Here is a 17,298-nt window from a genome sequence, read left to right as displayed (position 1 = left end):
AGTCCCACAGGCTCCCCGCTCTGAAGTTCAGCCCCTGCCTCAGTTCCCACAAAGAAAGCTCGCTCTTAGCAACCATTCCTGAGCTCTGCTGAGGACTTGGGGGTCCCAAGGATGGTCCCTCTGCTGTCAGGGCCTCTCCCTTGCCATGGCAGACCCTCCACCAACACCAGCCCCCGAATCAGCTAAGCAGCCACACCTCAGATTCCCTCACCGTGCCTGGTTTGCTTTCTTTTGCCACAATCCCATAATCCCTCCCAAGGCTGTAATAACATTCTGACTGTTACTAGGGTGACTAAAGTTTCCAGTTCACTCAGGACTGAGGGGTTTTCTGGCACGTGGGCCTTTCAGTGCTCACACCAGAACAACTGGTCACCCTATTGGTAAGAATCAAATTTTTCAGCTTGTTCTATAACAACAGTACTAATAACTCTAACCTAGGTGCTGGTTCTCCAACGTTAGCTGCCATCCTAAGCACCTGGGAGGCTGGTTGAGACACAGGATTTTCTGATTCAGCAGGTCTGGGGCACGGCCTTAGGATCTGCATTTCTCACAACTTCCCAGGGATGTGATATGGCTGGTCTGGTAGCACACTTTGAGAACCCCGAATTAGCTCATGCACATTGTGCCTTCAGCGGAGGACTTGGCACAGGGTACGTGCACAAGAGATACTGGTGAGCAGAGAATGTTTGGTTGAGCGCTGTCGGCCAGACACTATGCTATTTATACATATTATCTCATGAATCCTCATAGGCCCTCTGTGAAGTAGGTGATACGATGCTTGTTTTCCAGCAAGAGAAACCGAGGTCCGGGGACCACCGAGTGATGGAGGCCGATTTGCACCTGGCTCTATCTGGCTGCAAAGCTGGCGCTCAGTTTACCCCCACCCCCGCTGCACTGAAGACAAGCTGCTCCCAGCTAACCATGGCACCCTTTTGAATTTTAACTTGTAGGAGGAAAATCCTTCAGTGTATCTCCCACATCCCCGCCTTCTTCCAAATAGGTGGAATACAGATCACCTGCCCCTGGATGACTCAGCAGCAGCATTTTGAACCCAGATCACTGTCATTTTCCAGAACTTCTGCACTGGACCTTCTCCCAGAGACAGTCTCTAGCCCCGTCCTTCCTGCCCCTTTCTCCAGCCTCTCTCTGAGCCAGGCCAGCCCAGCCCGGCAGTTAGTAGAGTAAGACCCCAGAGGCCTCAAGTCTGGGGGCTTCCGACCTCCAGCCCAGGGGAGCACCCCACAGCTAGGGAATCCTCTGGGCCCCCACGTTGGTCCTTCTCCCTTGAAGGCTGCCTGGGGGAGCCCCTGATGCAGGGCACTACAGCTGGTTTTTCTGGGACTATCACAGCTCCTCCCCACCCCCAGATGAATCCAAACGCTGTTCCCTATTTGTGGTTGGTTTTGCCACCTTTCCAGTATTACAGATACCCAGAGGCGGTGTAGGTGGGGGTAAGAGCACGTTGTCCAGTTCTAGCCCAGCTATGCTGCTGCTTGAGGACCTCAGGCAAGATGCCCGACCACTCTGTGCCTCGATTTCCTCATTTGTCAATTTGGGTCAATAATTGTACTTCTTAGGGCTATTGGACTATTATAAGGTTTAAATCAGGTATGCACCCTTAGAATAATGGCTGGCACATAGAATCTGTATTTAAATGTTAGCCAAGATCCCAGAATCCAATCAGTAAATGCTTTTGGAGTGCCTACCAGTAACTCCAGCCTCCATTATTGAACACTTAGCAAGCACCTGTCATTGTGCTTTGCATGGGTCACCTCACTTAAGGCTTGGAGGAGCTGGGTGACTTGCCCAAGCACATAGCCCTAGGAAGTGCGGTACGAGGATCCCAGTCTAGGCCAAGCTGCCCTGCACGGCCCCCTCCGCCTCCCTTGAGGGGCAGGCCCTGGGCTGGACATCAGCAGGGAGGCTCAGCCACCTCTCATCACCCTCCTTCTCTTGGACGGCCAGTCTGGAAGGCTCTGCCCTGCACTCCCATCCTCCGGCCACAGCTCCTGCCCTCCCACCTCTCCCCGGCCTGCCTCCCTCCCCCGGCCCCAGTGCTCTTCTGAAAGGGGGCCTCCATGCTCCACTCATTCTGCCTGTTGTCCTCTCCTTTCCTGGTCCCAGGGCTACTCTGAGCTCTGCTCTGACCCAGCTCCCCTTATCAATCAAAACAGATTTGACCTTCATGAGAAGCAATTTGTCATCCTGCATCCAGAGGCTTAAAATCCTCCATCCTAAAAAGTCCTCCCCTGGGACCCTCTCCTGAAGAAATCATCAAAGATGCAAAGAATTATGAACAAAGATGATCTTTGAATTTATAAGCCAAAAAAATTGGAAATGATCTAAGTGAACAATAATTGGGGAATGATTAAATAAATAATGCTATCCCCACAGAATGGAGAACAACCCAGCTATTAAGGAGATGTGTGGATCAGTGTAAGAAATACACATTTCCTGCCCTTTTGCCAACCCTGGGAGTCATCATCTTTGTCAAAATCTTCACTTAGTAGAAACGTGAAGAAGATGGCATCCAATTCTTATTTTCACTTCTTTGACTACCAGTAAGATTGGACTTTTTAAGATTTGTCAATTTTTATTCCTTATGAATTGCCTATTCATACTTTCTCTCCAATTTTCTTTTGGATATTTCATTTTTTCTTACTTATTAGTTTCTATTAACTTTATTGACCACTTATATGTCATATTTATTGCAAATTTTTCCCTAGCATGTAATTTATTTTAATTTGATTTATTTTTACACTGTAGACATTTTAAGTTTTATATGTTCAAAGCTTTCATATTCTCTTCTGTGGTTTTTGTCTTTGATGTGATCTTAACCGGATCCCTTCTCATCCAAATATTTTCTTCTAATACCTTTATACTTAACACCTTTTGTTTCCAGGTGACTTCCTATCCATGAAATAATAAAATGGAAATGTCCATACCTCATACCGTTATAGTGAAGATTAAATGAGCTGATTCATGGAAAGCTCTAGAAACAGTAACTGGCTCATAGTGGTACTTTTGTCACTGTTAATTGCAGCTTTAACTCACTGGAAATGTTTTCTGGAGTTAGGCGTGAAATAGGTTTTAGTTTTGTATTAAGCCAGAGTTGTCCCAACGCTGTTTATTCAATAATACATTATGTCCTCACCAAAAAGCCTGCAGCTGGAACGCAATCTTTGTTTTGACCCCAGAGTTCAGGAGGGGGAATTCCCTTTACAGAGCTATGGGCTGGGGGTGAGGCTGCTCCAAAGCTCCCTGCTCACCTTCTCCCCCCATACTCTTCCCCACGCCAAGGTCAAGACCTGTGCCCTAACAGGTTTCCTAAGTTGGACGCAGACCCAAGACATGCTCAGCCTGCCATGCTGTTCCCCAGCCCACACTGGGCACCACAAACCCTCCCTTCACTTTGTTCTCGGGGGCAAATGAGACTCCTGTTTTCTCTAACCACGCTCTCCCACAGGCCACTGAGTCTGCTCAGCCAAGGTCCCCACGGCCCCTAACCCAGCTGGCGAGCCACGTAGGAGCCAAGGAAGGACAGGCCCTTTGTCCTGCAAAGGTGGCAGTGAGGGGGGTGCGGGGATGCTCTATCCCCTGGGGGTCGCCCAACCAGTCTTTCTGGCCACTGCTGATTCCTGCGTCCAGTAAGGGCCAGCTTTCCTCTGTCTGAGGCGCAGTGGTAGCCTCCCTTCTTATAATTCACCTCTGCAAGGAATATTGATCTATTGATTCGGCAAAGAGCCGAAATGCCACTGTTAGAGGGCTCTCTGGGTCCTGGGCGGGGCCAGGCATTTGTGGGAAGGGCGCCCCCTGGCCTTCACAGCCGCGCAGGCCTGTGCTGAGCGAGGCCTTTTCACGGTGCTAAGTTACCTCTCACCCAGGTCGCGAGAGGAGGACAGGGGACTCCTCCAGGTGAGAAACCGAGCCACAGAGATGTTCAGCAACTTCGCAAGGTCCCGCAGTCCTGCGCGGCAGAGCCGCGACTCGAAGCATGTCCTCCATGCCAACCCCAAACCGGGATCAGGGGACGCTTCCTCGCTCTGTGGCTTTGGCAAGTTATCCCAACTCTGTGGGCACAGGTTCTCTCGCCTGAAAAACGGAGCTCATCTGAGAACTTGCTTCAGGGGTTGTTGGGGATTAAATGAGTTGATAAAGCATTCAAAGGGCTCAGAATAGTGTCTAATATGCATAGTTGCTAATCTTAGCATTACTAGCTTTATTACAGCAGCCGCAGCGGTGTTCTATCCGCATCTGAGGTTCCCCCGGAGTCCGGGAAGCCGGGCAGTGTCCCTCTCGCCCACCAGGTGGCGCCATCGCAGAGCAGATGGGCCCCTTTCCAGCCTCCTCTCAGCACCGCTCCGCGGGGACGCCTCAGGCTTAGCAAACGTCAGAGCCCACGACCGCAGGCCCCTGCTGTCACGCCCGCCCTCTGAGACTTCCTGCCCCGTAGGGCTGCTTGAACCCAGACCAACGTACGCCCTGGGGACCCGGGCTCTGGTCTTGAGTGTAGCAAGTTCATCGTTCGTATTTTGTGCCACATGGCTCACACAGGGCCAGGCCAAGAGGCCTTCTCAGGAACTGCTTGATGATCCCCTCTGGGCCTTAACTTCCCCACCAGAGGCCGGGCTGGCTCCTTCTGAACACTTCATGCCGAAAGCCAAACCTAAACCCCTCATGGCTGACCTCAAATACCGTCTAGGAATTGCTCCATCTGCTTCGAGGTTTCCAGGTGGATACAAGGAAAGGGGGATGGGGCGCAAAAGGAGTTTTCAAAAGGCTCTTTTTGCCTTTGTTCTAACAGGGCTCCACACACATTTATAGCCCTGCCAACCTGCCACCCACTTGGGAGACGCCAAGTCCCTGACCTCTGGCCTCTGGCAACCAGCGTCTCACAGAATGTTGTATGAGGACCGCCTGCCTCAGATCACAGATGGAGCTTATTAACAGGGCAGACTCCAAAGCTCTGTGTTGGGCCAGTGGTTCTCAAGGTGTGGGCCCAGGAGAGCTGTTACACATCACCTGGAAACTTATAAAAATGCATATTCCCCTCACTTCAGACCTACTGAACCAGGAAGTGTGGGGTGGGGCCAGCAACCTGTGCCTTAACAAGCCCTCCAGGCGCTTCTACGGCAGTGGGAAGTTTGAGACTCCCTGGCCTGCGCTCTCCCCTCTTCTGTGGCCGCAGGATTTCTCTCCACTAACGTCGTCGCCAGATGTCCCTCCAGAGCTCTGGTGGGTCTGATTCATCATTTCCAAGGGGCTGAAGTGTTTTGTCGGTGGTATGATTTGGGGGTTGTGTGGTGCGCCACGGATGTGGTTGTGATAGGTGTTTTCCCATTTGACGGTGCTCAAAGCTATTGTGGTTTTCATTTGTATCTTGATGAAAATGTGTGGTGTTTTCATTACAATTGCTTAGTAAATAGAACCCTGACTTGTGACAGTCGACTTGACAGATTATCAGATTTCATGGTCTGTCTTGTTTCCAACAGCTGTACTATTTTTCTCCTCCGAGGCAAGGGGAGGTGGCTGGGAGACGTGGAGGTGGCCCTGTTCTAGTGTGAAGGGGGAGGGGGCCCAGGCCCCTGTGATGTGGAGAGCCCTGCCCTGGGGAAGTTCCAGACCTGGGATGGGAGCAGCGTGGTGCCTGGGGGAACGAGAGGTAGAGGCCCATTCTTTAGGAAGCTCACAATCTCAAATAGACAGATAACCTTTAGGCAGAAAGTGTGAAAAATGCATTCCTTTCCCTCCCAGTGACCTCCAAGAGAGGAATTTCGTAGAACTCAGGGCTGCCATCCAAATTCCTCCACACACGTAGTGAGAGAAAAGACAGAATGATTTTCTGTGAAAAAGGGGCCTTTGGCATATGTAAACAAGCTCTACTGATGATGCTAGACGACTTTAGAAAATATTTTTTTTCTAATTGTAAGTAAACTTGTATGTTTCTCTGAAACTCTCAACACAATTCTCATGATTCTATAAATAGAAGTATAGTGGATTGAATAGTGGCCCCCCAAAATATATGCCCAAGTCCTAACCCCCAGTACTTGTGAACATGATTTTCTTTGGAATTAGGGTCTTTGCAGATATAATTAAGTTAAAGATCTTTTGATGAGATTATCCTGAATTTAGAGGAGGCCCCTAAATCCAGTGTCTGGTGTCCTTGAAAGAGAAAGGAGATGAGAACAGGAACACACAGAGGGAAAGGCCTTGTGAAGATGAAGGCAGAGAGTGGAGGGATGTGTCTAGAAGTCAAGGAAAACCAAGGATTGCTGACAGCCACCAAAACCCAGGAGGGAGATGTGGAACAGACTCTCGCTGAGAGCTTCCAGAACAAACTCGTCCTGTCAACACCTTGATTCGGACTTCTGGCCTCTCAACCTATGAAAAAAGAAATTTCTGTTGTTGTAAAACCACCCAGTTTGTCGTAATCTCTTGCAGCAGCCCTAGGACAACTAACCCAAGAACATTATGTGCTGCTTTACCACAATGAATTTGGGAGCCTAGAAAGAAAATTGATGATTTTCTGACAAAGTTTGTATTGCCAAATATGACCCAGAAAGAGGTAAGAAACTTGAATGGTTCAGTAACAATAGAAAAACTTGGAAAAGTTGTTAGAGATATATCACTTTATAGATCACCATGCCAAGATTGTTTTACAGCTAAGTTCTGTTTTACTTCCCAAAATAAACAATTCCCTTGTCATTCAAACTATACAAAACTATAGAGAAAAGCCCCTAAGTCATTTCATAACACTAGAAATATCTTAGTATCAAAGTCTGATAAAGCAAGTGAAAAAAAAAAGAAATTTCACACATACGAAAATAGATGCAAACATTAAAAATATACTAATCTGCAGTGGTATAAAAAGAATACTATGCTATTCACTATGATCCAGAGGATTTATTCCAGTGTAAGGGATATGAAAAGCAGCACTTCTTGATATCTGAGTTTGGGCAGAAGCCCACAGGTCCAAAACAAGAGCAGAGTTGTCAAACATCTCCCTTTCTTGAGGGAGACACCCAGCCCCTGCCAACCCACTAGAACCCTCTAGACCCTGAGGTTTCCTTAAGAGGTTGAGGAGTAGGAGTGAGGAGGTGTTTGGAAAATGTTGTCAATGAGCATACCCCCCGATCTGGCCTTGTACATCAAGTCAAAGGAGGGGCTCCTGAAACCTGAGGGGTATCGGAACCAATAAAGACTCAAGATGAGGGGCACCTGAGTGGCTCAGTCGGTTAAGCGTCTGCCTTCGGCTCAGGTCATGATCCCTGGGTCCTGGGATTGAGCCCCATGTCCGCTTCTCCCTCTCTCTCTGCCTTCAGCTCCCCCTGCTTGTGCTCTTTCTCTTGCTGTCTCTCTCTCTGTCAAATAAATAAAATCTTAAAAAAAAAAAAAAGACTCAAGATGAGGGCACCTGGGTGGCTCAGTCGGTTAAGCATCTGCCTTCGGCTCAGGTCATGATCCCAGGGTCCTGGGATCGAGCCCCACATTGGGCTCCCTGCTCGGTGGGGAGCCTACTTCTCCCTCTCCTTCGTGTGGGGGTGTGCGCGCTCTCTTCCTCTCTCTCAAATAAATAAATAAAATCTTAATTTAAAAAAAAGGCTCAAGATGAGGGACTGTGGTTGGAGCTGCCCTAGTCTGGTAGCAGATATGGGTGAGGGCTGGCTTAAGGAAGGCCTGCATTTCCAGCCTCCAACTCCAGTAAGGGCATGTGCGTATTTCCTGCAGGCTAGAGGCGGGCCCCTTGAAGGGAGGTGGTATTTAGGAGAGACTCCCTATAGTGAGCAAAAAGACAGCCAGAGGTTTGAGGGGAGAAATCCACACTGCCAGCTTGAGGAGGCATTGCCTGGGTCAAAGGCTGTGTAGGAGAGGGAGCCACAGTTTGGGGAGTGAGCCCCCCTCAGTAACAGTAAGTGCAACACACTCCAAGGGCACCAGCACCGGGTGACAATGCACCAAACTAGGAGGACCTTTCTGTTGCTCATCTCTGCTCTCCTAGAAGACCCCTGTGATTGTTAGTTTTATTTGTCAACCTGACTGGACCATGGGGTATGTCTGTGAGAATGTTTCTGGACGAGATTAGCACTTGAATCTGCGTACCGAGTAAGAGGATTGCCCTCCCCAATGTGGATGGGCATCATCCAATCCAGGGAGAGCTGAACAGAACAAAAAGGCAGAGACAGAAAGAATACACTCTCTCTGCAGACTGCGTGAGCTGAGATAGCAGTTTTCCTCTGCCCTTGGAGTAAGAATTACTCCACTGGCCCCCTTGGTTCTCAAGCCCTCGGACTCAGACTGAGCTACACCACTGGCTCTGCTGGGTCTCCAACTTGCAGACCCACAAGGTGGGACTCCTCAACCTCCACCATTGGTGAGCCAGTTCCTTATAAAATTTTTTATGTAGGGGTGCCTGGGTGGCTCAGTCAGTTAAGCGTCTGCCTTCGGCTCAGGTCATGATCCCAGGGTCCTGGGATTGAGCCCCACATTGGGCTCTCTGCTCAATGGGGAGTGTGCTTCTCCCTCTCCCTCTGCCTGCAGCTCCCCCTGCTCTCTCTTTCTCTCTCTGACAAATAAACAAAATCTTTTGTAAAGATTTTATGTAGATATAAAGATAGAAATATCTACAGATACACAGATATTGATATGGTTTTGTGTCTCCGAAGAACCCTGACCAGTACTTCGGAAAGAGGTGGCACCCCTGTCCCCATGGCAGATGTTCCAGTCTGAGGCAGAGCTAAGGGAGAGGGCAATTTAAATTAGATAAAAGGTTCAAGCTTAAATATTGGATTGTACTGTGTGACTAAAACAAAACTATTCTTAGACTAAAAATGATGGTAAAAGCGATGCAAGCTGCCCAAGATTTCACCCAGAGTGAGGGAGGGCGCACCCAGACCATGAGCTTCCAGGACAGTGGGAAGAGGTTGCTTTTCTGCTTGCACCTTGCTAACGAGACATCGCGCAATCAGCTGGCTCCACCAGGCATGCAAGGGTAGCTCAGAGGTAGGACAACTTAAAAATCCCATGGTCCCATGGAGCTCTGGGTGTTATACACAAACAACGAATCATGGAACACTGTATCAAAAACTAATGATGTACCGTATGGTGACATAACATAATAAGAAAAATTATTTTAAAAAATCCCACGGTCAAATCTGCAGATGTGGGGAAGAAGACATTTGATAAAATTCTGTACACATTCCCAATAGAAAACACTTGATAAAATAGGAATAGAAAGAAATGCCCTAAAATGTTAAAAGACTGTGTGTCTGGTACCAATAACTAATATCTAATTTTATTTTAAAATTTCAGAAAAGCACAAAAGGAAACAAATCATTCATATTCCCATCACCTAGAACTAATAAGTGGGCAAATTAGCTTGCTGTTTTTTTTTTTTTTAAAGAATGATTATTCTGCTGCATAAGACATGTTGTGAAAAAGAATTCAAACAATGCAGAAATGTGCAACAATAACATTTTTTTAACCACTAATCAGAAACAGTCATCATTAATATTAGGTAAACATCATTCCAGGATCTTGCAGAACACATTTACAGACAGAAGGTTAGAGATACGTACATACACACATGGAGGTCTATGGTTTAATTGCACTTATATTTGCATCTGTGTTCATGGGAATATTGGTCTGTAGTTCTCTTTTTCTGTAATATTTTCATCTGGTTTTGATATTAAGGTAATGCTGACCTTGTAAAATGAATTAGGAAGTGTTCTATACTCGCCCCCCTTTTTAAAATTAAACTCCACACCCAACATAGGGCTTGAACTCAGGACCCTGAGATCAAGAGTCGCATGCTCTACCGACTGAGCTGGCCAGGCACCCCTATACTTTGCTATTTTTAAAAAAAGTTTATGTAGGATGGATATTTTCTTTAAAATGTTTCATAGAATCCATTAGTAAAGCCTTCTGGGCCTAGAGTTTCCTTTGTGGGAAGTTTTAAATTACAAATTCAATTTTTGAAATTATGATAGGGCTCTCTGAATTTTTTGTTTTTCTTAGGGCAGTTTTGGCAGTTTTTGTCTTTGAAGGAATTTGTTCATTTCATCAAGGTTGTTCAACTTACTGGCATAAAGTTGTTCATAATATTCTATTTTTTTATTATCCTTTTAATGTCTACAGAGGCTATGGTGATGTCCTCTCTTTCATTCCTGATACTAATATTTTATTTCTTCTTTCTTTTTTCCTTGGTCAGTTTAGCTAAATCCTTATCAATCTTATTGGTATTTAATTTACTTGTTTTTGCAAATCACATGTTTATTTATTTATTTTATTGAAGTATCAATAACATGCAATGTTATATATTCCAACTGTATGACGAACCTAGAGTAGTCAAATTCATAGAGGCATAAAGTGAAATAGTGGTTGCCAGGGACTGGGGGAGGGGGAATGGGGAGTTACTGTTCCGTGGGTACAGAGTTCCAGTTTGAGATGATGGAAAAGTTCTGGAGATGGATGGTGTGGTGGTTGCACAACAATGTGAACGTATTTAATGCTACTGAACCGTACACTTAAAATGGCTTAAAGTAGTACATTTTATGTTAGTGTGTTTTACCATAGTAAAAAAAAAAAAAAAAGACACCTTTGGTCTCATTTAGTTTTGGTAATCAAAGTACTAGTTTGTGGGTATCAAGAATGGCAGGAGTGGAAGTTGGAGCCAACAAAGAGGAGAAGAGGGGGAAGGGAGGGAAGAGTTCTATAGGAAGGGGTGAGGCAGGATCCCCAGACTTCAGCCTCTAGGACCTGTGTGAGGAGTTCTGGAACCACATCTGTGGGGTAGGAGGTAACAGACCCTGCCCACGGTGAGCGTCTGAGGGAGACATGGCCGAGGCTTTTAACAAAGTGGTTATCTCCATGGCCGTGCCCCCCATGCCAGGTTGGAGAAAGGGGGAAGCAATTAGAGCCTGACCCTCTGAGATGGCAGGATGTGCCCAGGAACTGCACGTTGACCCAGAACAACTAAGAGCCACAGGGCCACCTTCTTCCTGTTTAGGACGCAAGAGTGCGTGAGAAGTAAGGTGGCACCAGAAGCGCAGACACAGGCTGGAGCCATCAGGAGGTGGTCTTGGAGCGACAGGCAGGGGTCAAATCATGAAGGACATTGTAGGGACATCTTCCACCCTCCCACCCCCGATATCTTCTTGCTGCCACACTTCCTTCACCAGACACACACACGCGCACACACACACACACACACACTCACCCCTCTACTACATCTTCGTGATGAAAGTATGAAATAATTGACTTCTTGGGTATAGCCGGTGCACTTTCTCCCACCCCCAGCACCCCAAACAGTTCTCTGTAAATATTGTCAAATTTCACTGGTTGTGCGGTTTGCAGGCCTGGCTTGAGAAGATTCCAGGCTAAGGAGCTATGGATTTGCAGCTCCCTCTGTCACTTTTTATCAGAGGATATGATTAAGGGCCATCCTGTTCTTGGCTCAAACACATTTGGGTCTTCATTCTTGTGTGTGTTCCTTCACAAACATAAAGCACCTATTGCTGGGTACTAAGCTTGGTAACCCAGGAAATTATCAAGACCCACTGAGAGAACTGGTGCCCGAGACCTCACAGATGCTCTGGTTAAACTCTTCACATTGGACACAAAGGGTTGCTAAGGTCCAGAGTGGGAATGACATTTGCATATGGTCATACAGCAAATCATTGTTTTGTGTTTGTAAAATTTTTTCCAGCTTTATTAAGACATAATTGACATATAACATTGGGTAAGCTTAAGGTGTGCAATGTGATGATTTGATACATGTATATATTGTGATACGATTACCAAAACAAGATTAACACATGTATCATCTCACATAATTACAATTGTGTGTGTGTGTCTGTGTGATGAAAACTTTTTAAGATCTACTCTCTTAGCTGCTTTCAAATATGGAATACCGGATTTGAAACTATGGTTGCCATGGTTGTACACTATATCCCCAGAAGTGTTTCTGTGTTTTTTCAGTGATGATATACAAAGGGCCAACAAGCATATGAAAAGACACTCAACATTACTAATCATTAGAGAAATGATTCTCTAATGTGAATTAGAGATGTGGAATAAATGTGGTTCTGAACCACAATGAGATCCCTCCATGCCCATTAGGATGATTACTATAAAAACGAAACAACACCACCAGAAAATAGCACAGGTTGGTGGAGAAAGTGGAAGGCTCGTGCACTGTTGGTGGGGATGTGAAATGGTAAAATCATGGAAAACAGGATGGTGGTTCCTCAGAAAATTAAACAGAATTACCATATGATCCAGCAATTCCACTTCTGGGTATATATCCCCCAAAATGGAAAGAGAGTCTCAAAGAGATATTTGTATCCGTATGTTCATGGCTGCATTATTCACAGTAGCTACACGTGGAAGCAACCTAAGTGCCTGATGAATGGAATAGCAAAATGTGGTGTATACACGCAAAGGAATATTATTCAGCCTTTAAAAGGAAGGGGATTTTGCACTATGCTATAATATGAATGAACCTTGAAGACATTATGCTAAGTGAAGTAAGTCACAGAAGGACAAATTCTGCATGATTTCTATGACTTCAATGAGATACGTAGGTGAGTCAAAATCACAGGGAGAGAATGGTGGTTGCCAGAGGGAGGCAGGAGGGGGCAGGAGTTTAAATTTTGTGAGATGAAGAGCTCTGGAGATGGATGGGGCTATGGTTGCACAATATTATTCAATACCACTGAACTGTGCACTTAAAATGGCTAAGATCATAAATCTGTTATATGCATTGCTCACAATAAAAAAATTTTACTTATACAAAGAGTACAGAAGTACATCCTTGCTGTAAAAAGTCAAGCAATATAGACCAAACTAAAGTCTTCCTGGACAACCTCCCCATCTGAATATACAGCTTTGTATCCATGTATCTTATTTACTCCTCACGCCCCCGTATGATTTAAGTATTACTATGATCTCCATTTTCCAGACAAGGAAACTGAACTGGAGAGAAGTTAGGGATCTTTCCCAGAGCCAGGAAGTGCTCGAGTCTAGATTTAAACTCAGGCAAATGGAGGAAAAGGCCAGGCTCTCACCCAGTGCCCTCTCGGCCTCCTGCATGTCCAACTGCGCTGGACACGGAGGACATAAGGGACTCCCAGTCCAACGGAGTGGGCAGACGCAAAGGAAATTAGCCCCACACAGAGATGCAAAAGTAAAACTGATGACATCTACACAGCAGAGGCTATGTATCTTTCTGTCCCGAAGGATAGGTGCTTTTATGAGATGTTACATTTTTTAAAAAGATGAAATCGTAGGTACACCTTTAGCCTTCTTTGTTATTTAGGTCTCAGCACAAATGTCTTCTTCTCAGAGAGCCCTTTCCAACTCACCCCGGCGAAAACTGCCCTCCGCCCTCCACCAGTCACCCTCACCCCCCTCACTGCATTGTCTTCATTGTGCATTTCCTTACCTGCTCTTCTCCTGTTCTTTGTCTGTCTTCTTTCACTAGAATGTCAGCTCTCTAGGAGCAGGGAGCCTATCGAGTCTGTTCACCGTGAATCTCCTGGGCCTAGAACAGTACCTGGCACTTGGTAGTTGGCTGTGTTAGTTTCCAAGGGCGGCCATAACAACATACCACAAACTGGAGGGCTTAAAACAACAGACATTTTTTCTTTTTCACTGCCCTGGGACTAGCAATCCGAAATCACGGTGTGGGCAGGACCGAGCTCTCTCTGAGGGTTCTGGGGAAGACTCCTTCCTTGTCTCATTCTTTCTCCCTGGTTTGTAGCTGCATCTCTCTGGTTTCTACTACTGTCGTCCCATGACCTTCTTCCTCTGCGTCTCTGTTTCGGAATCTCCATTTTCATAAGGACCAGTCATTAGATTTAGAGTCCATCCTAATCCAGTATGATCTCCTCTCAGCTTGATTACAACTACCAAGACCCCCCTTGAAAATAAAATAACATTCACAGATACCAAGGATTAGGACTTCAACACATTTTTGGGGGGGGACACCATTTGACCCACAAGAGTAGCTGATAAATATACTGAACATATTGAAATGATTTAGTGTTCTCTGAAAAACTGCTATAATATTATGAACTGTCAAATGAGTTCAGGCAAAGGCTTTGGAAGATACCATTCTGCCCAGGTTTTGTGATGATCCAACATTACATAAAATGTCTTTTACTGGCTATAGTAACTAGAGTGTCCAGGTCAAGGGAAATAATGGCTCCAATGTTCTAGGCACAGATTCAGCCTCAGGTGGGATATGAAATTTTAGGTGCCACATTCTCAGTGTTCTTACATATTTAGTTTATGAGAGCAATTTAATGGCATTATAAAGTTTGGACAAGAAAATCAACCATAATCCCACCACCCTAACGTACTTTGGGGAAAATTCAAGAGGGGAACTTTCCAGGTAGAAGAAACAGCAAATACAAAAGCCTTGAGGCATCCATGAGCTTGGTGTGTTCAAGGAGCAGAGAAGGCAGTGCAGCTGGGGGGTAGCAGTGGTCCACAGGATGATCCAAGCCTCTTACTGGACATCTTTGTGGGTGTCCATCCAGCTCACAAGTCAGCAACCTTCCATTATCTGCTAATTGTCCTCCAAACACCTTACCCTCCACAGCCCCTCTGTAAGCACACTAACAGGAGGAGGATGTGGTGTGGACCTGGTGTGCATGAAGAGGGGAGGGGATGATGGATACAATTGGATCCTCTCTCCGGAGCATTTGGAATTGGGACAGGATAAGGGTCGAGCAGTCTCTGGAAAGTTCTGTGACCCTGGAAGCTGTGAGAAAGGCGCTGGGCTCTCCACTTCAGCCAGACGCAGAGGAGGGAGGTCAATTGGAAGAGTAACAGGGAATCAGGGCTGAGTCAACAGTCAGCTTCCTGGTGCATCCATCCTGACATCCAGCAGCATTCCTGCCTCAAGTTTCAGGGCACTTGCCGATATTCCTATCATACATTCTCAGTTCTTTAGCATAAGTTGATTTGGGTCAACCAATAAGAGAAGCGTTTTGAGTAAAAGAATTCTGTGGTCAAATAATTTGGGTAACAGTGAGTTAAATAAAATTGAACAGTTTTCTATCTGCAGGACTTCTCAGAGCCTTTAATAGGATTGTGTACAACCAAAAAGGAGCTCTCCAAAAACAAAACAAAACAAAACAAAAACCCTCAAGTGAGTCGCATTTCCTACATTGATTTCCCAGGTTACACTGGGAAAGACTGTAACAGTGTTTAAGCTGGGAGGTTTTCAGCTTCCATTTTGGTTGAGTCCTGGAAGGTTGAGAATGATGGAGGGCCCAACTATTCTGACCACCAGGAACAAGCCTGTTATTGAAAACACTCATTGCAGCGAGTAATTTTATCCAATAGAGAAGGATAAGGCCAGAGAAGAGCAACACCTGAAGGGACAGAGAGAAAGAATATAGTTATCTTCTGGTTGTTGTCCATTGGGTCCACCCTTTCAGTGAAATTCCTGAAAGCTCAGAATCATTCCAGTACATTTGTCAACTCCAGAATCACATTCCAGTAATGGATGCGCTCACTCATGCAAGCCGCCTAAAATGTATGCCCATCCACAAGATGATTTATGTCTGAATGTGGAGACCGAGACTCCCCTGCTCGGATAATTCAGAAAAGGGTTAGATAGAAACTATAGGCTTCACAACTGACCCCCAAGCACCCTAGGGCTTGCCCTTCATCTCTCTTGTGTCCACCTGTCACCTGCTGTGTTGGGCACCCCAGAGACTAGCAGGACGGCCTGGCCACCCCCACCTGGGAACTCGGAGTCCGATGATGCAGGGAATTAAGATCCAAACTGACACCCGACAGAGAGTGGGGAATGCGGGGCAGAGGGCATCGCGGGACACAAAAGGAACGCTGGGCTTGGCTAGGTTGGGTTGGGGGCCAGGTCTAAGCTTTACGAGATGCCAGAGGAGGGGGCAGAGATGCCCGGCTCTAGGGGCCAGTCAGGCCCACCCTTGGGTGGGGAGGCCCGGCGAGCTGGTCCGTGGAGGGCCTCGAACGCCCAGCTAACAACCCATACTAGACTGCCTATTGTAGACTGGGTGTAGGAAACAGGTTTTATGTGATGTTTATCCATGACAAGCCATTTGTCCACATGCCTCGCTGAGTCATACACCGCCCGGGGCGGCACGTAATCCAACCAGGGCTCTACCGGGGCGTTGCAGCTGCGCCCTCCTCTGACGCCTGCGCGCGACGTTGGGGTCGAAGGGCACCCACGCCCGCTTGCTCCTCTGCAGAAACCCCGCAGCCGCCCCGCCCACGACCTGACCCCGCCCCCTTCCCTGGACCCAAGCCCTGGGGGCGGAGACGTCGGCAGCGGCGAGCCTGGCCAGGGGAGCAGCGCGGCACCAGCGCCCAGCGTCTGTAGACTACGCGCCCTAGTGCGAGGCGCTCCTACAGCTGAGCGCCTAGACCGCACGGGCGAGTCCCGCAGGGCAGGGGCGGCGCGGTGCCCGGGTTCTCGCACTTGGAGGACCGATGTGCCTGGGTGTCGGGGCGCGTGGACCTGGGCTCGGGTGAAGCTCTGGGAAAGGGCAACACGGCGGCGACGAGATGCAAGCGGAGGAGCCCTGCGCCCCCGGCGCCCCTGGTGCCCCGAGAAGCCAGCGCGCACCCAGTCCCGAGCCGCGCCTGTCCAGCCAGCTGCTGCCCGAACTCTACACCTTCGTGGCGCGAGTGCTGTTCTACCTGGCTCCCGTCTACCTGGCCGGCTACCTGGGGCTCAGCATAACCTGGCTGCTGCTCGGCGCTCTGCTGTGGATGTGGTGGCGCAGGAACCGCCGCGGGAAGCTTGGGCGCCTGGCGGCCGCCTTCGAATTCCTAGACAACGAACGCCAGTTCATTAGCCGCGAGCTGCGGGACCAGCACCTGCCGGCCTGGGTGAGCTGGGCCGAGCCGGGCAGCGGTCGGAGGTGGGGCGGATGCTCTTAGAGGTTTGGAAAGAACCTGCGGTCGGCCAGGGAGCTGGGGGCGGCAGCTCCGCGATCCGCACACCTGATGCCCCACTAGTCCCGGAGCACAGACCCCTGGCCGCGGCGTCCCTCAGTCTCCCCACCACCGCCGGTCCGGGTCGGGGGGACTTAGGTTTCACTTAAGGGCCCAGAGCCTGGGAGAAAAGTCACGGGCGGGCCACACCCAGGAAAAAAAAAAAAGGGCATCTGGGACTTTGCAGAGTTACTCAGGAGGGAAGCAGAAGGCCTTCCACCCGCCTGTTGATTCAAAGAAAGAACGCTGGGTGCAAAATTGATCCGCAAATGCAGCAATGACAGAAACTGCAGACCAGTTGCCTCAGCA

The 17,298-nt window shown here is 47.8% G+C and overlaps 1 protein-coding gene across 1 annotated transcript in view; it reads left to right on the top strand.

Moving 5' to 3' along the window:
- Window positions 1–16,344: 16,344 nt before the first annotated feature.
- Window positions 16,345–17,298, top strand: part of ESYT3 (extended synaptotagmin 3) — a 49,372-nt gene continuing 48,418 nt past the window's right edge. Inside the window, exon 1 of the mRNA XM_028099231.1 lies at window positions 16,345–16,884. Coding sequence (XP_027955032.1) covers window positions 16,558–16,884 — 327 coding nt within the window. The 5' untranslated portion in view covers window positions 16,345–16,557. The remainder of the gene's footprint in view (window positions 16,885–17,298) is intronic.

This window comes from Eumetopias jubatus, unplaced genomic scaffold (genome assembly GCF_037043125.1).
Source record: "Eumetopias jubatus isolate StellerSeaLion01/CBP00866 unplaced genomic scaffold, mEumJub1_p1.0 scaffold_1, whole genome shotgun sequence".
Classification (NCBI taxonomy): domain Eukaryota; kingdom Metazoa; phylum Chordata; class Mammalia; order Carnivora; family Otariidae; genus Eumetopias; species Eumetopias jubatus.
This window is presented reverse-complemented; position numbering and strand designations above follow the sequence as displayed.